Source organism: Staurois parvus, unplaced genomic scaffold (genome assembly GCF_062004578.1).
Source record: "Staurois parvus isolate SC_StPar_1 unplaced genomic scaffold, SC_StPar_1.0 ptg000210l, whole genome shotgun sequence".
NCBI classification, from domain to species: Eukaryota; Metazoa; Chordata; class Amphibia; order Anura; family Ranidae; genus Staurois; species Staurois parvus.
The window spans coordinates 2,837,529-2,857,084 of NW_028318006.1; the positions used below are offsets into that span (position 1 = coordinate 2,837,529).

A 19,556-nucleotide genomic window follows, 5' to 3' on the forward strand; every position below is an offset into this window, starting at 1 on the left:
TGCAGAGAGAGTCGGACCAACATCACACCACCCCAGCCAAGACAGCCTTCCGCTATCACCACCCCCCCATACACCCACCACCACTCCCCTCCCCCCTGGGGAGAGAGAGAGAGACACTCACCTTCACAGCTCTGGTCATCCCCAGGAACGAGAGTCAGTCTCTGCATACACCATCAGGTAGCCCGTAGCCTTTCTAGGATCCCACCTGGTCTCCTTGCAGTGTGTGTCCCTTCTTCCAGGGGGTGGGGGTGTCACTCTGAAAAATGTCACCCTAGGCAAATGCCTTGTTTGCCTTGAGGTAAATACGCCCCTATCTGCATACTTAAAAATTGGTATAATAGTAGTAATATATTGGATCCAGTCTTTACAGAGAACCTTCTAGCAGCACTACAGTTTACAAACAATTTACTTGTTTCTTCTTCTTTTTAACAATGCATGGATAAAATAAAACATTAAAATGTGTTTTCTTTATTTTGCAGTCCTGCCTTCTATTAAACCTGAGCCATCACCATTGTCTGTTGTTATGCGCAAACCCATAACTTTGCAGTGTATTGCTACTGGAATTCCATATCCACAAATCACATGGTTGAAGGATGGACTACCATTTAATATTATTAAAGGAAATATTTCAGTGAGTATAATGCTTATATTTGAACATATTTAGTCAATTCCATGGCAGAGTTTGATCTTTACATGTCACATGGATGTGGCTCAGTTCAGCAATGAATCTTGTGCAGTATACTTTGTAACATAATTATAGCCATAGCAGCCTATGTAGCTGCCACGAGGTCCCAAATATTATATGTGTGTGTGTTTGACGGCGAGGGGGGGGGGGGTTTGGTTGACTGTTACTGTTGAATCAAATTAAAGCCTAAGTTTATTTATTTTTTTAATCATCACGATGGACGGCTGAGAGATTTATTGTGTTGGTGAAATAGTGAAATCCAAATCCTGTGTCCCCCTCATAACCCTGCTATAATTTTCTGCTGCTGCGAGGATTAATGCGAGTACTGGACCAGTCTTATGCAATCATCAAAAGTGCTGACTGTGGCCACCCTGTTTGCCCTTTATCTCCATTTATAGACGCTGTAAGTTCTACTATAACTTCTATGAATGAAAAGCGCTCTATAGATGGAGGACATGCAGAAGATTGAAAGGTCTGATTCCTCCATTCATAAAGTGCATTTTATTAAGAGAAGCTACAGTACAGCTTCTTTGAATGGAAGGGAGAGGCATATGGGGGCAGAGGACAATGCTAATTAAATATAATATTTAAAAAAAAAAATACTAAAACTTAGGATCAAGGGCTGGCTCATGGTAGTTTGCCTGCAGTTTTACATGCTTCCGCGCCTTCTGTTTTTGACAGCCCAGTCATCTTAATGGTCTGACAAATGCATAGGAATTTTTGAAAATTATGGCAGAGGCGACTTTTAAAAAATTGTGCCTCACCAAACTGCATGGTCCTTTGTGGATGTCGGCTTGTACTTCTCAATAAATTTACCACGGAGCTGTTGAGTGCTGTGGTAGTTCATTGACTCTTTCTGTCCTTGTAAAACTGTCTGCCCAAACAAAGTACGAGCCAACAGCTTATACTCAGTCAGTTGGAGTCCTCCATGGCACCAGCCATTTATGTATTTGTTTTATTTTTAGTGAACGTTTCCTTTAATCACATGAAAGCATCTGCACATAGTTGGTTATTTACAGTGAAAAGGAATTTACTTTTCACAAAATTGGATCATTGAAGTGACTATTCACACAATTATTTGAATGTGAAATCTCAACTACTTTAGAAAATTAGCCTGAACACCTTCTGGTGCAGCCTATCAGGCTTTCTGCTTAGATTAGTTACACGGAGACTATAATTTGTACTGCTTCCGTTTCCCAGTGTAAATCTGTGATCAGCCATTATTGGTTAAAATTGTATGATGGCTTATCATGTAATTAATTTTATATCAGTGGTTATTCTTTATTCCTATACTATGAACATACATGTTACAAACAGTTTTGCAGATTTATTATTATGTAACGTTTTTTATGCTGCAGGCATATATTTTTTGTGAATATTGTTAAAGCACCCCAATGTAATGCCATCTTTGGAATTCTTGTTATGCTCATAGCAAGACAGGTGCATGGACATGTATTCAAACACAATGTCTGCATTTTTGTATTGTATAGGTGGAGTCATATGGTCGCATTTTAAATTTCAAAAGCACAACCACAGATGATACAGGGAAATATACCTGTGTGGCAAGCAATGCAGCTGGAGAGGCTGAGCAAAGCATATGGCTAAATGTCTATGGTAAATCACACACATTTTATACACGTCATACACAATCAGGTACATGAAGTAAATATCTTCTAGTGTGAATATAACCAGAATAATGCAACATTAGGAAAGGCTCATACGTTAAAATAAGCAGAGCTAAATGTTAGCTTTACCCTAAATATTATTAAAAAAGAAATGCAGATGTTATTTCTATAAGATACAACATAGAAAATATGTAAGGAGTAACAAGCCAAGAAAGCAGAATAGGGACTATTATCTCTTGCCTTGTATCCATAAACTATAGGCTGCAGCCAGGCAATGTATTCCTTTTTTTAAATGCGTAGAGAATAATTTTCTGTCTGCATTGTCTCCAGATACATTTAAAACCAATGCAACAGCCAGAACTATTACTATGAACTTGTTTATAAAGAGAAATCATGTAGATGTATGTCTTTATGATGTTTATGTCCATTCAACCACATATATGAAAAGTAAACCTAAGAGAATTGATACAAGACACCCCAAATGTATTGTGACCTGACATTGAATTTCATTAGAGTGTTATATGCTAGAGCTCTTCATCTCATTTGTTTAATATTTTTAATGATAGAACCACCCAAGATAGAGAATTCTGGTGAGGTCCACCATGAAACCATTTTTGGCAATCAATCTGTAAGACTGGAATGCAAAGCATCAGGCAACCCTGATCCTGGTAATTAAGACTTCTTTCCGTGTATCTTTTGTTATTATTTTTGTTATAGGTTAGCATGAATATGTTAGTAAGTATGAATATAAAAAGATAAAAAAAATAATATGTTTAACATGTTTCATATTATTTCTCTTGTAGTTGTGACTTGGTTTAAAGATAACCACCCTCTTTCAACTGTTGATGACATTCTCCTGTCAAATCAAGGACAAGTTCTCCAGATAACAAATGCACAGATACATAATGCTGGTGTATATAAATGTGTTGCAAGCAGCATCGTAGGGACAGCTGAATTGACTTATGTCTTACAAGTTCATGGTAATTCTCACATTATGACTAAGCTGGCCAGCTACTGTCTTCTTGGCAGGTTCAGCTATGTTTATAGTCCTTTGTTGTTACAATGGGTGTATTAAATGAAATAGAATCTAAATTTTGAATGCACTCAATCTTCAAGAATCAGAAGTATATTATAAGCTTGACTGAAAAGGCCATGGTGCCGAATGCAGATTTAATTAGGATTTATATTAATTACAAATATGGTGATGATTGCTATATTTAAACACAGCTGTGGTCATCACCTGTATTATTACTTTTATGTCATACCTGGCTTTTGGCCCAAGTTGGAAATAATATTTATATCATAAATATTCCAAATCTGACATACGTACACTGTCAAAATGAAAAGACAAACACAAATAATCTGTGTTTTTTATCAAGCCACAAATATTTATATTAACAATGATGTTTTTATAATGCTGATTTTTACTGGAATCTTTCATTTTGTTTCATGTGAATACATTCATGGCACATACAGTATGTCACCTAGCATGGAAGGCCTGTTTGATGATGTGAAGTAATATGAGTATTATAAAGAACATTCTATTAAAGTGTCCTTTTATAAAACTGAGATCAGTGGTGATCCTGAGGATTGTTGCTGATCTCAGATCATTAGTGGTTTAGGAAACAGAGATGATCAGTGGAGAACATGTTCTCCGCTGATCATCTCAGCACACAGATGGCCAGTGTATAAAGGAGCGATCTCATCCGTTCACTGGCGATCTGTGTGAAAATTTTCCCTCCAGATTCTCCAGCTTAGAGGTGGAGAATCGAGGGAGCAGTAAACAAGGCAGCTGTAATTTACCACTGTTTAGTAAACTGTGTTTGACTGACCTCTTACTATAATCTCGCGAGATTACAGTAACAGCAGCAGTTTTCCAGCTTTCAAAGCGTTTTGTAGATCGCTTCTCTCTTCATTAGAAGACACAATCTACACCGCTTCATAAAAAGGCATTCAGAGGAGAACTGTCTCCTCTAAGAATGCCAGAGAACTGAGCAGTGGTCATTTACGGCTGCATGATAAAAGGACACCTATATCCGTAGTTTTCCAAAACCTTCCAACATAGTACTCTACATTGTCTCCAATAATAGACTTCAGCAGAAGTTGTAATGCAATTTATTAGATTTATCATCAGCTAGGATATTGGGGCCTGGACAGGGATTATGAACGTTTATATTTAATATATATTTTTACATTTGCAAATGTGCAGGTTTGTGCAATGCATTGTTAATTATCCTTTAACAGTTCATTACCTGAAAGTATTTACCTTTCTTACAGTTCTACCTTCCATTTTTGGTAACAATGAGCCTGTATCTGTGATAGTCAACAAACCCATCAGATTAGAATGCGAAGCCACAGGGTTCCCAGCTCCCAGTTTAACATGGCTAAAAGATGGCATCCCAGTTTCCAGTATCAGTGGTGGAATTCAGGTATTATCTAAAGTAAATAGAAGTAAATATGTATTTCCAAGCAGGGCGAAGAGGTGGGCAGGAGATGCGACCGTCCCGGGTGCAGTCATTTTATTGTGGGTGAGGGGGCACCAGCCGTGAGTTCTTTCTATTGCAAGGCTGACAGGAGTAGTGAAAGCAGCATCTCTACTTCTGTCAGCTATGTCCTGAACGCGACAAGGAGGAGAGAGCCAGGAGGATGTTCTTTATTCCCCCCATGTGACAGTGCAGCATTTCAGTATTACCAAGCCATTCACCAGCAACTGTGTGTATATCATACTAGCATGCTACACTTACAAGATACAGGAGATGGAGGGGGAGAAAGAGCACAGTTGCTGGCTCATAGTACAGGAGCACTGTCAGATGTGGTGTTGGGTTTGCTTATCTGCCCTTTACCTGCATCTTTCTCCTGTCATTTTATACCCCCTGATCACCTGCTTCCCACACTGCCCCTGTCTCAGCAGTAAAAATTGCAGGTTGGGGGTAGACAAGTAAACCCTGCAAAGTCCCGATCTGACAGTGCAGCTGTGCTAACAAGCAGGTAGCACTGTGTCCAATGCTGCCCTGATCTGACAGCAGCTTCTGGGGATCAGGGGTATGAATGGCTTTGATTATCTTTAGATCTATTGATGATGTATGAATAGGTTTGAAGGTAAATAAAGCCATTTCTATGAATATATATGCAAAAATAGTGATGCACATTACTTATCAAACCAATCAATATATTAACATCAATGCTATGAATAACAAAACAATATATTCCAACATTTCAAATAAAAAAATGCATATCAAAAATCATACGTAAATAATATAAAGTGCCCATGCATCAACACATAAAGCGCATCAGTGCATTTTACATCAAACGAACAAGTCCACAAAAAACAGTCCCACTGAATAATATTCATGTCACATAAAACGTAGGTGTATCATATGACTGTGAACCACAAAAAATCTTCCCAGTGAATCAGCATACACCACTGTAGTGCACTGATGGATGTGCCCTCACCTCCTATGATGGACCTCACCACTATGATAGGAGGTCTAATATCACATTAAAAGATCTGTTCCACATAAACATGTGCGTTTCATTTCGTAGTGAATTGATTTTCAGCTGAAAATTTGATTTACGGAGATTAGGATGAATCTCCGAATGGACATAATAACGAACGTCAACAAATCCGAAAATGTTATAACAAAATCAACAAATGCATTTGTTTCATTCGGATGATGTCACATGATGCGATAGTAGTTCGGGCCAGTGGTGAAATAAATGTAATGTTCAAATTAGTTTGATAATTCAGATGCAAGTAAAATGTTTCATTGAAATTCAATTTGTAGTTATCACAGTCAGTCAGCGCAGTTCCACAGTCTAATGCAGTGATGGCGAACCTTTTGGAGCCCGAGTGCCCAAAAGGCGACCCAAAACCCACATATTTATCACAAAGTGCCAACACTGCAAATAAACCTGACAGACAACACTTTCATTACACAGAATACGCTTTCCCATTGCGTTCAATCACTTCAAATGACTCTGTCCAGGCCTCTTGGAATGATCTTCCACTATCTGTTTTCATTTTTTTTTGCTGTTGACCACCAGCATAGAGGGGAAATGTTCCACTAACCACCAGCACAGAGGGACAACGTTCTACTGACCACCAGCACAGAGAGGCAATGTTCCACTGACCACCAGCACAGAGGGGCTATGTTCCACTGACCACCAGCACAAACGGGCAATGTTACACTGACCACCAGCACAGATGAGCAATGTTCCACTAACCACCAGCACAGACGGGCAATGTTACACTGACCACCAGCACAGAGGGACAATGTTCTACTGACCACCAGCACAGAGGGACAATGTTCTACTGACCACCAGCACAGAGGGGCAATGTTCTACTGACCACCAGCACAGAGGGGCTATGTTCCACTGACCACCAGCACAGATGGGCAATGTTACACTGACCACCAGCACAGATGGGCAATGTTCCACTGACCACCAGCACAGACGGGCAATGGTCCACTAACCACCAGCACAGGCGAGCAACGTTACACTGACCAACAGCACAGACGGGCAATGTTACACTGACCAACAGCACAGACAGGCAATGTTACACTGACCACCAGCACAAACGGGCAATGTTACACTGACCACCAGCATAGAGGGACAATGTTACACTGACCACCAGCACAAACGGGCAATGTTCCACTAACCACCAGCATAGAGGGGCAATGCTACACTGACCACCAGCACAAACGGGCAATGTTCCACTGACCATCAGCACAGAGGGGCAATGCTACACTGACCACCAGCACAAACGGGCAATGTTCCACTGACCACCAGCATAGAGGGGCAATGTTACACTGACCACCAGCACAGAGGGGCAATGTTCCAGTGACCACCAGCACAGATGGACAATGTTCCACTGACCACCAGCACAGACGGGCAATGTTCCACTGACCACCAGCACAGAGGGGCAATGTTACACTGACCACCAGCACAGAGGGGCAATGTTCCAGTGACCACCAGCACAGATGGACAATGTTCCACTGACCACCAGCACAGACGGGCAATGTTACTCTGACCACCAGCATAGAGGGGCAATGTTACACTGACTACCAGCGCAGAGGGGCAATGTTCCAGTGACCACCAGCACAGATGGACAATGTTCCACTGACCACCAGCACAGAGGGGCAATGTTCCACTGACTGCCAGCACAGACGGGCAATGTTACACTGACAACCAGCACAAAGGGCAATGTTACACTGACCACCAGCACAGAAGGGCAATGTTACACTGACCATGGGCAGTACAACATTAAAAGAATGTCAGTCTCAGTTAAATGTGTATAAAAGTTCACATCCAGTGCAGCAAATCGGCATTCTTGTTTGTAGCAGCTAGCTGCTGTAGCAGATCCACTGCTGGCTGACTGCGCTGGTTGAAGGTATGCTGAAAGCTCCGATGGGCGGCTTGGGAGGTATTTGCTGCTTGTGATGTCATCAACTGGTGCTGTTACCAGGCATGCGCAGGACACGACACTCAGCTGCAGTAGTGGGGCAACTTGGCTCGCATGCCGGCAGCAAGGGCTCTGCGTGCCTGCTGCGGATCGCGTGCCATAGTTTCGCCACCATGGGTCTAATGCAGTTCTTAGGTTTGAAAAATTTGGGGCTGCTGAGTTTTGCATTATTTATTCTGTTGCGTCTGAAAATAATGAATACTTTTGATATATGAATAACGATTCCACCAAAAAGAAATCTAAATTGAAAAGGAATACATAGCAATCTTTTGAAATACCTGCAAAATTTTTTTAATCCACCCAGACTAACGAATATACGATATGTATGCTGAAGATACTAAACAAATCGATTCAACATCGCGACTATGACGAAACAAACTTCTTTAATGAACAAATGCAACTGAAACGAAACAAATATTTCCAGCGTGCACATGTCTAGTTCCACATATACAGGTGAAACTCGAAAAATTAGAATATCGTGCAAAAGTTCATTTATTTCTGTAATACAACTTAAAAGGTGAAACTAATATATGAGATAGACTCGTTACATGCAAAGCAAGATAGTTCAAGCCATGATTTGTCATAATTGTGATGATTATGGCTTACAGTTTATGAAAACCCCAAATCCACAATCTCAGAAAATTAGAATATTACATGCAATCAATAAAACAAGGATTGTACATAGAACAATATCGGACCTCTGAAAAGTATAAGCATGCATATGTACTCAATACTTGGTTTGGGCCCCATTTGCAGCAATTACTGCCTCAATGCGGCGTGGCATGGAAGCTATCAGCCTGTGGCACTGCTGAGGTGTTCTGGAAGACCAGGATGCTTTAATAGCGGCCTTCTGCTCTTCTGCATTGTTCGGTCTCTCATCTTTCTCTTGGCAATGCCCCATAGATTCTCTATGGGGTTCAGGTCAGGCGAGTTTGCTGGCCAATCAAGCACAGTAACCCACGGTCATTGAACCAGGTTTTGGTGCTTTTGGCAGTGTGGGCAGGTGCCAAGTCCTGCTGGAAAATGAAGTCAGCATCCCCATAAAGCTCGTCTGTGGAAGGAAGCATGAAATGCTCCAAAATCTGCTGGTAGACGGCTGCATTGACGCTGGACTTAATGAAGCACAGTGGACCAACACCAGCAGATGACATGGATCCCCAAATCAACACAGACTGTGGAAACTTCACACTGGACTTCAAGCATCTTGCAGTGTGTGCCTCTCCATTCTTCCTCCATACTCTGGGTCCTTGGTTTCCAAATGAGATGCAAAAGTTGCTCTCATCAGAAAAGAGGACTTTGGACCACTGAGCAACAGACCAGGTCTGTTTTTCTTTAGCCCAGGTAAGACGCTTCAGACGTTGTTTGTTGTTCAGGAGCGGCTTGACAAGAGGAATACGACATTTGAAGCCCATGTCCAGGATCCGTCTGTGTGTGGTAGCTCTTGATGCACTGACTCCAGCCTCAGTCCACTCCTTGTGAAAGTCCCCAACACTTTTGAATGGCCTTTTCCTGACAATCCTCTCCAGGCTGCGGTCATCCCTGCTGCTTGTGCACCTTTTTCTTCCACACTTTTCCCTTCCACATAACTTTCTATTAATGTGCTTTGATACAGCACTTTGGGAACATCCAACTTCTTTTGCAATTACCTTTTGAAGCTTTCCCTCCTTATGGAGGGTGTCAATGATGGTTTTCTGCACAACTGTCAGGTCAGCAGTCTTTCCCATGATTGTGATTCCTACTGAACCAGACTGAGAGACCATTTAAAGGCTCAGGAACCCTTTGCAGGTGTTATGGCTTAATTAGCTGATTAGAGTGGGACACTTTGAGCCTAGAATATTGCACCTTTTCACAATATTCTAATTTTCTGAGATTGTGGATTTTGGGTTTTCATGAGCTGTAAGCCATAATCATCACAATTAGAGATGAGCGAAGTATTCAAAAATTCGATTCGACTGATTCGGCGAATTCGTGGAAAAATTTCGATTCGAGTCGAATATATTCGCTGCGAATTTAACTTATAAAAGGGTGTTTCTAGGCTTCAGAGAGCCTTTATATTAGTGCAGAACACTGTACCTTTAATTTAAATGCCCTTGGAGTCTGCTGGGGAAGAGAAATAATACTGTCAGTCAGTATGACATGCAGATGAGTGCCGTCGATCTTAGAATCACCGCACACTTCACTCATTTGGGCAGTCACGGGGCCAAAACCAGAATGTGGAGCCACAGTGTGGCGGTGGAGGCAGCAGCAATGGGAGGCCATACAGCACCCTATGACAAAAATGGAAACCACCAGCAGTGTGAGGAGACCTGAAAGTGGCACATGGCAGAGTGTGGCGATGGAGACAGCAGCAATGGGAGGCCGTACAGGGACCCATGACACACTCTGGACCTGGCAGCAGCATGAGGAGGCGGTACAGGGGCCCATGACAGATTACGGGCCTGGCAGCAGCATGAGGAGTCGGTACGGGGGCCCATGGCAGATTAGGGGCCTGGCAGCAGCTATGGGAGGCCCGTAATCTGCCAGCACCCTATGACAAAAAATGGAACACACCAGCAGTGTGAGGAGACCTGAAAGTGGCACATGGCAGAGTGTGGCGATGGAGACAGCAGCAATGGGAGGCCGTACAGGGACCCATGAGAGACTCTGGACCTGGCAGCAGCATGAGGAGGCAGTATAGGGGCCCATGGCAGATTAGGGGCCTGGCAGCAGCTATGGGAGGCCCGTAATCTGCCAGCACCCTATGACAAAAAATGGAACACACCAGCAGTGTGAGGAGACCTGAAAGTGGCACATGGCAGAGTGTGGCGATGGAGACAGCAGCAATGGGAGGCCGTACAGGGACCCATGAGAGACTCTGGACTTGGCAGCAGCATGAGGAGGCGGTATAGGGGCCCATGGCAGATTAGGGGCCTGGCAGCAGCTATGGGAGGCCCGTAATCTGCCAGCACCCTATGACAAAAAATGGAACACACCAGCAGTGTGAGGAGACCTGAAAGTGGCACATGTTTGGGGCATGATTCATGGCGGATTTAGTCAGTTGTGTCAGGAACTGGTGGTTTGAAATCCAGACTAATCCACACCTGATTCATTTTCACAAACATGAGTCTCTCCACACTTTGGGTGGACAGTCGTGTCCTCCGCGGAGTTACAATACCTCCTGCCGCACTAAACACACGCTCCGATGCCACGCTACTGGCCGGGCATGACAGCCTTTCAAGGGCAAATTCAGCTAGTTGGGGCCAAAGGTCAAGTTTCGTTGCCCAGTAGTCAAGGGGGTTGTCTACCTCGGTTGGCAGGGTGCTGTCCAAGTAGGCCTAAGCCTGTTGTTTGAGGTCCTGCTCCAGGTCCACCTGATGCTGCTGCTGCTGCTGCTGTGGCTGGTTAGTAGTTTCCTCACTGCGCTGGTGAAGAAAGCTACTCATCATCGACTGCAGACTGAGGCAGCCGCTGCTGGTGGAGCTGCCACTGCTCCTACCACCCCACTCCTCCCCTGCTGCCATGGCAGCGGAACGCGAGCGCACAGGGCCCACAGTGTCTGAGGATGGACGTTGGCGCAGACAGGCAGAGACCAGCTGACTACATAGGTGGTTTTTATAGTACGTTATTTTGGCCTCCCTCTCAGCAGGTGTGAAAAAGGCCACCATTTTTGAACGGTAGCGAGGGTCCAACAAGGTGGACAGCCAAAAGTCATCCCTCTGTCTGATGGTTATTATTCGGCTGTCGGTATGCAAGCAAGCGAGCATGCTATGGGCCATTTGTGCCAAGGAATGCGAGGGACTCCCTGCCTCCATCTCCACAGCATACTGCCACGGTGCGTCTGGGTCCTCTGTCTCCTCTTCCTCCTCCTCTACCAGATGCTCCTGCTCCTCCACTCCTGTCCGCTGAGTGGAAAAACCACCCATTTCACTCAATAATTCCTGAGCACCAATGTCCTCCTCTACCTCCTCCTCTTCTTCCTGTCCTGCCCCCACAGGGGTCATGTGGCGTTGAGATCTGTGCGCCACGTCTACCGCACCCTGACCAGCCATTATTAACAGCATTTGTTCCAGGACGTGCAACAGAGGAATGACGTCGTTCATCCCATAGTCCTGCCGACTCACGAATAGCGTGGCCTCCTCAAAGGGCCTGAGCAAGCGCAGGTGTCACGCATGAGCTGCCAATGGCTGACATCTAAGTTACACAGGGAGTACCTTTATCCGCTTTTAACATCAGGAAATCTGTGATGGCCTTTTGCTGTTCGTAAAGGCGGTCTAACATATGTAGGGTTGAATTCCACCTTGTTGCAACGTCACAGCATGAGGAGTCGGTACGGGGGCCCATGGCAGATTACGGGCCTGGCAGCAGCAATGGGAGGCCCGTAATCTGCCAGCACCCTATGACAAAAAATGTAACACACCAGCAGTGTGAGGAGATCTGAAAGTGGCACATGGCAGAGTGTGGCGATGGAGACAGCAGCAATGGGAGGCCGTACAGGGACCCATGACACACTCTGGACCTGGCAGCAGCATGAAGAGGCGGTACAGGGGCCCATGGCAGATTACGGGCCTGGCAGCAGCAATGGGAGGCCCGTAATCTGCCAGCACCCTATGACAAAAAATGGAACACACCAGCAGTGTGTGAGGAGACCTGAAAGTGGCACATGGCAGAGTGTGGCGATGGAGACAGCAGCAATGGGAGGCCGTACAGGGACCCATGAGAGACTCTGGACTTGGCAGCAGCATGAGGAGGCGGTATAGGGGCCCATGGCAGATTAGGGGCCTGGCAGCAGCTATGGGAGGCCCGTAATCTGCCAGCACCCTATGTCAAAAAATTCAACACACCAGCAGTGTGTGAGGAGACCTGAAAGTGGCACATGGCAGAGTGTGGCGATGGAGACAGCAGCAATGGGAGGCCGTACAGGGACCCATGAGAGACTCTGGACCTGGCAGCAGCATGAGGAGGCGGTATAGGGGCCCATGGCAGATTAGGGGCCTGGCAGCAGCTATGGGAGGCCCGTAATCTGCCAGCACCCTATGTCAAAAAATTGAACACACCAGCAGTGTGAGGAGACCTGAAAGTGGCACATGGCATGAGACACTGTGGACCTGGCAGCAGCATGAGGAGGCGGTACAGGGGCCCATGGCAGATTAGGGGCCTGGCAGCAGCTATGGGAGGCCCGTAATCTGCCAGCACCCTATGTCAAAAAATTGAACACACCAGCAGTGTGAGGAGACCTGAAAGTGGCACATGGCATGAGACACTGTGGACCTGGCAGCAGCATGAGGAGGCGGTACAGGGGCCTATGGCAGATTAGGGGCCTGGCAGCAGCTATGGGAGGCCCGTAATCTGCCAGCACCCTATGTCAAAAAATTGAACACACCAGCAGTGTGTGAGGAGACCTGAAAGTGGCACATGGCAGAGTGTGGCGATGGAGACAGCAGCAATGGGAATCCGTACAGGGACCCATGAGAGACTCTGGACTTGGCAGCAGCATGAGGAGGTGGTATAGGGGCCCATGGCAGATTAGGGGCCTGGCAGCAGCTATGGGAGGCCCGTAATCTGCCAGCACCCTATGACAAAAATTGGAACACACCAGCAGTGTGAGGAGACCTGAAAGTGGCACATGGCATGAGACACTGTGGACCTGGCAGCAGCATGAGGAGGCGGTACAGGGGCCTATGGCAGATTAGGAGCCTGGCAGCAGCTATGGGAGGCCCATAATCTGCCAGCACCCTATGTCAAAAAATTGAACACACCAGCAGTGTGTGAGGAGACCTGAAAGTGGCACATGGCAGAGTGTGGCGATGGAGACAGCAGCAATGGGAGGCCGTACAGGGACCCATGAGAGACTCTGGACCTGGCAGCAGCATGAGGAGGCGGTATAGGGGCCCATGGCAGATTAGGGGCCTGGCAGCAGCTATAGGAGGCCCGTAATCTGCCAGCACCCTATGACAAAAAATGGAACACACCAGCAGTGTGAGGAGACCTGAAAGTGGCACATGGCAGAGTGTGGCGATGGAGACAGCAGCAATGGGAGGCCGTACAGGGACCCATGAGAGACTCTGGACCTGGCAGCAGCATGAGGAGGCGGTATAGGGGCCCATGGCAGATTAGGGGCCTGGCAGCAGCTATGGGAGGCCCGTAATCTGCCAGCACCCTATGTCAAAAAATTCAACACACCTGCAGTGTGTGAGGAGACCTGAAAGTGGCACATGGCAGAGTGTGGCAATGGAGACAGCAGCAATGGGAGGCCGTACAGGGACCCATGAGAGACTCTGGACCTGGCAGCAGCATGAGGAGGCGGTATAGGGGCCCATGGCAGATTAGGGGCCTGGCAGCAGCTATGGGAGGCCCGTAATCTGCCAGCACCCTATGTCAAAAAATTGAACACACCAGCAGTGTGAGGAGACCTGAAAGTGGCACATGGCATGAGACACTGTGGACCTGGCAGCAGCATGAGGAGGCGGTACAGGGGCCCATGGCAGATTAGGGGCCTGGCAGCAGCTATGGGAGGCCCGTAATCTGCCAGCACCCTATGACAAAAAATGGAACACACCAGCAGTGTGAGTAGACCTGAAAGTGGCACATGGCAGGGGCATGATTCATGGCGGATTTAGTCAGTTGTGTCAGGAACTGGTGGTTTGAAATCCAGACTAATCCACGCCTGATTCATTTTCACAAACGTGAGTCTCTCCACACTTTGGGTGGACAGTCGTGTCCTCCGCGGAGTTACAATACCTCCTGCCGCACTAAACACGCTCTCCGATGCCACGCTACTGGCCGGGCATGACAGCCTTTCAAGGGCAAATTCAGCTAGTTGGGGCCAAAGGTCAAGTTTCGTTGCCCAGTAGTCAAGGGGATTGTCTACCTCGGTTGGCAGGGTGCTGTCCAAGTAGGCCCAAGCCTGTTGTTTGAGGTCCTGCTCCAGGTCCACCTGATGCTGCTGCTGCTGCGGCTGGTTAGTAATTTCCTCACTGCGCTGGTGAAGAAAGCTACTCATCATCGACTGCAGACTGAGGCAGCCGCTGCTGGTGGAGCTACCACTGCTCCTACCACCCCACCCCTCCCCTGCTGCCATGGCAGCGGAACGCGAGTGCACAGGGCCCACAGTGTCTGAGGATGTACGTTGGCACACAAAGGCAGAGACCAACTGACTACATAGGTGGTTTTTATAGTACGTTATTTTGGCCTCCCTCTCAGCAGGTGTGAAAAAGGCCACCATTTTTGAACGGTAGCGAGGGTCCAACAAGGTGGACAGCCAAAAGTCATCCCTCTGTCTGATGGTTATTATTCGGCTGTCGCTACGCAAGCAACCGAGCATGCTATGGGCCATTTGTGCCAAGGAATGCGAGGGACTCCCTGCCTCCATCGCCACAGCATACTGCCACGGTGCGTCTGGGTCCTCTGTCTCCTCCTCCTCCTCTACCAGATGCTCCTGCTCCTCCACTCCTGTCCGCTGAGTGGAAAAACCACCCATTTCACTCAATAATTCCTGAGCACCAATGTCCTCCTCTACCTCCTCCTCTTCTTCCTGTCCTGCCCCCAGAGGGGTCATGTGGCATTGAGATCTGTGCGCCACGTCTACCGCACCCTGACCAGCCATTGTTAACAGCATTTGTTCCAGGACGTGCAACAGAGGAATGAATGTCGTTCATCCCATAGTCCTGGCGACTCACGAATAGCATGGCCTCCTCAAAGGGCCTGAGCAAGCGGCAGGTGTCACGCATGAGCTGCCAATGGCTGACATCGAAGTTACACAGGGGAGTACCTTTATCCGCTTGTAACATCAGGAAATCGGTGATGGCCTTTCGCTGTTCGTAAAGGCGGTCTAACATGTGTAGGGTTGAATTCCACCTTGTTGCAACGTCGCAGATCAGGCGATGCTGTGGAATTCCGTTCTGCCGCTGCAGCTCAAGGAGGGTGTGCTTTGCGGTGTAGGAATGGCTGAAATGCATGCAAAGTTTACGTGACATTTTAAGGATGTCTTGCAGTGGGATGGTGGATTTTAGGAACCGCTTGACAACCAGATTGAACACGTGAGCCATGCATGGCGCATGGCACAACCTTCCTTGACGCAGAGCAGACACCATGTTCTTTCCGTTGTCAGTCAACATGGTTCCGATTTTGAGTTTGCGCGGAGACAGCCATCTGTTGATTTCTCTGTTCATTACACTGAGAAGTTCCTCCCCTGTGTGACTACGTTCGCCAAGGCATACCAGGTGCAGCAGAGCGTGACACCGTTGCGCCCTGCACATGTGATATGCCGGTCGGGTAATGGGACTTGGCACGGGGGTGGCGGCTGAGGAAACGAAGGAAGAAGAGGTGGTAGAGGCGGACATCTTTTGTGGACCAAGGACGTGCAAACGTGGAGGCAAAAGCGGCGTGACCTGTCCAAGTTGCTGGTGCGGCTGTGACGGCACCACGTTCACCCAGTGGGCCGTAAATGACATGTACTGTCCCTGACCGTAGTTACAGCTCCACATGTCGGCGCTGCCGTGCACTTTGGCAGAGACCGACATGCTCAAAGACTGGCCCACCATCTCTTCTACATGTGAATGCAGGGCTGGCACTGCCTTTTTGGCGAAGAAATGACGGCTTGGCACTCTCCACCGCGGCGCGGCACAAGCCATCATTTCTCGGAAAGGTGCTGAGTCCACCACTTGGAAAGGGATGGACTGCAGCACCAGCAACTTGGACAGGAGGACGTTCAGCTTTTGCACCGTCGGGTGCATGCTCGCAAACTGTTGTCTCTTGGAAACGGATTCCAAGAAAGACTGCTGACGGAATCCGTGAAGAGGAGTAGCAGGAGAAGGAGCATCTCAACGAGCGGAAGATGCCAACGAGCGACAACTCCCCTCAGCAGAGGTGTTGGAGCCTTGACTGGCTGATAGAGGGCGATTGACGTCGGGTGACGGAGCAAGTAACGGAGCGGGTGATGGAGCGGGGGCTGGGGCGGGCAGAACCGCCGTATCTTTATCACGGTTTTCCCAGGCCACCAAATGGCGACGCTGCATATGCTGCCGCAACGCTGTAGTCCCAACATGGGCCCCCTGGCCACGCTTGACTTTCTGGCCACATAGTCGACATACGGCTACGTTTACTTCCTCGGGCGGCTTGACAAAAAATTGCCACACCGCCGAGTAGGAAACTTTGCCCCCGATACTCCTCACTGGCTGACTGCTGCTTCCTCCGTGCACACCGGCACCACTACTGGCCGTGGTGGTAGGCTGCAGTGGAGCTGGTGCTGTACTCCGTGGCCGTTTGCCTCCACTGACACTGCTGCGACCCTGCTGCCTCCTGGGCAACCCACCGACTGTTTTGCTCGCTGCCAAGCTGCCACCCTCTTCTCCTGATGATGCGGAAGCAATAGCCTGATGACGACGAGGCTGCCAAGTGCGATCAGCCTCATCATCATCAATTAGGGTCTCCGCCTCACTACTAGCCCCCTCGGCTGCGTGTGGGTCAGGAGACAGACCTGTCTCTACACCGGCTACCGAGCCACTCTCCTCGCCACTACTTCTTTGCCTGGCTGCTGAAGAGGCGGATGTCTCCCCCCGTTCCTGACCGCCCTCTGTTTGCTCTTCCTCACTGTACAGTGGGGCTGAGCCCACAGCATGCGATACTTCGCTTGGTGAGGGAACACCAAAGGACAGGGGCAGGTAGAGGACACGTGATTTCAGTGGGCTTGGTCCCGGGCCATGCCAACTAACGGTTGTGTCTGACGTACCCACCGACCGTTGGCTGTAGGTGTCAGAGGTGACCTGGGAAGAGGAAGACGACCGAGCCAACCAATCGATGACGGCAGGGTTGTCGGTGGAGACACGACCGCTGGATGACACCGGGGGCACTGGCCTCTGGCTGCGAATAGTGCTGCCTCGACCCCTTCCTCTGCTGCCATGTCTGCTCGCTCCTAAAACATTGCCTCCTCTGCCACTCCTCTGCATGTTGTCTGACATACTCTTTAATTAAACGATTCTGTGTCCCTGAGTAACAATTCTGTGTCTGTCCCTGAGTAACAATTCTGTGTCCCTGAGTAACGTTTCTGTGGCCCTAAGTAACAGTTCTGTGGCCCTCAGTAACAATTCTGTGTCCCTCAGTAACAATTCTGTGTCCCTCAGTAACAATTCTGTGTCTGTCCCTGAGTAACAATTCTGTGTCCCTGAGTAACAATTCTGTGTCCCTCAGTAACAATTCTGTGTCCCTGAGTAACAATTCTGTGTCCCTCAGTAACAATTCTGTGTCCCTCAGTAACAATTCTGTGTCCCTGAGTAACAATTCTGTGTCTGTCCCTGAGTAACAATTCTGTGTCCCTAAGTAACGTTTCTGTGGCCCTAAGTAACGGTTCTGTGTCCCTCAGTAACAATTCTGTGTCCCTCAGTAACAATTCTGTGTCTGTCCCTGAGTAACAATTCTGTGTCTGTCCCTGAGTAACAATTCTGTGTCCCTGAGTAACAATTCTGTGTCCCTCAGTAACAATTCTGTGTCCCTGAGTAACAATTCTGTGTCCCTGAGTAACAATTCTGTGTCCCTCAGTAACAATTCTGTGTCCCTGAGTAACAATTCTGTGTCTGTCCCTGAGTAACAAGTCTGTGTCCCTAAGTAACGTTTCTGTGGCCCTCAGTAACAATTCTGTGTCCCTCAGTAACAATTCTGTGTCCCTCAGTAACAATTCTGTGTCTGTCCCTGAGTAACAATTCTGTGTCCCTCAGTAACAATTCTGTGTCCCTGAGTAACAATTCTGTGTCCCTCAGTAACAATTCTGTGTCCCTGAGTAACAATTCTGTGTCTGTCCCTGAGTAACAATTCTGTGTCCCTAAGTAATGTTTCTGTGGCCCTAAGTAACGGTTCTGTGGCCCTCAGTAACAATTCTGTGTCCCTCAGTAACAATTCTGTGTCTGTCCCTAAGTAACAATTCTGTGGCCCTAAGTAACGTTTCTGTGGCCCTAAGTAACGTTTCTGTGGCCCTCAGTAACAATTCTGTATCCCTCAGTAACAATTCTGTGTCTGTCCCTGAGTAACAATTCTGTGGCCCTAAGTAACGTTTCTGTGGCCCTAAGTAACGATTCTGTGGCCCTAAGTAACGTTTCTGTGGCCCTAAGTAACGTTTCTGTGGCCCTCAGTAACAAATCTGTGTCCCTCAGTAACAATTCTGTGTCTGTCCCTAAGTAACAATTCTGTGGCCCTAAGTAACGTTTCTGTGGCCCTAAGTAACGGTTCTGTGTCCCTCAGTAACAATTCTGTATTCCTCAGTAACAATTCTGTGTCTGTCCCTGAGTAACAATTCTGTGGCCCTAAGTAACGTTTCTGTGGCCCTAAGTAACGTTTCTGTGGCCCTAAGTAACGATTCTGTGGCCCTAAGTAACGTTTCTGTGGCCCTCAGTAACAAATCTGTGTCCCTCAGTAACAATTCTGTGTCTGTCCCTAAGTAACAATTCTGTGGCCCTAAGTAACGTTTCTGTGGCCCTAAGTAACGTTTCTGTGGCCCTAAGTAACAATTCTGTGGCCCTAAGTAACGTTTCTGTGGCCCTAAGTAACGGTTCTGTGGCCCTCAGTAACAATTCTGTGTCCCTCAATAACAATTCTGTGTCTGTCCCTAAGTAACAATTCTGTGGCCCTAAGCAACGTTTCTGTGGCCCTAAGTAACGTTTCTGTGGCCCTAAGTAACGATTCTGTGGCCCTCAGTAACAATTCTGTATCCCTCAGTAACAATTCTGTGTCTGTCCCTGAGTAACAATTCTGTGTCCCTCAGTAACAATTCTGTGTCCCTGAGTAACAATTCTGTGTCCCTCAGTAACAATTCTGTGTC

General features: G+C 47.5%; 1 protein-coding gene across 1 annotated transcript in view; it reads left to right on the forward strand.

Annotated features, from left to right (window-relative positions):
- HMCN1 (hemicentin 1) overlaps positions 1-19,556 on the forward strand; it is a 468,291-nt gene that overhangs the window by 179,609 nt on the left and 269,126 nt on the right. The window contains exons 35-39 of the mRNA XM_089678830.1: positions 480-631; positions 2,176-2,299; positions 2,877-2,978; positions 3,114-3,290; positions 4,588-4,739. Of these exons, the coding sequence (XP_089534956.1) occupies positions 480-631; positions 2,176-2,299; positions 2,877-2,978; positions 3,114-3,290; positions 4,588-4,739 (707 nt within the window). The remainder of the gene's footprint in view (positions 1-479; positions 632-2,175; positions 2,300-2,876; positions 2,979-3,113; positions 3,291-4,587; positions 4,740-19,556) is intronic.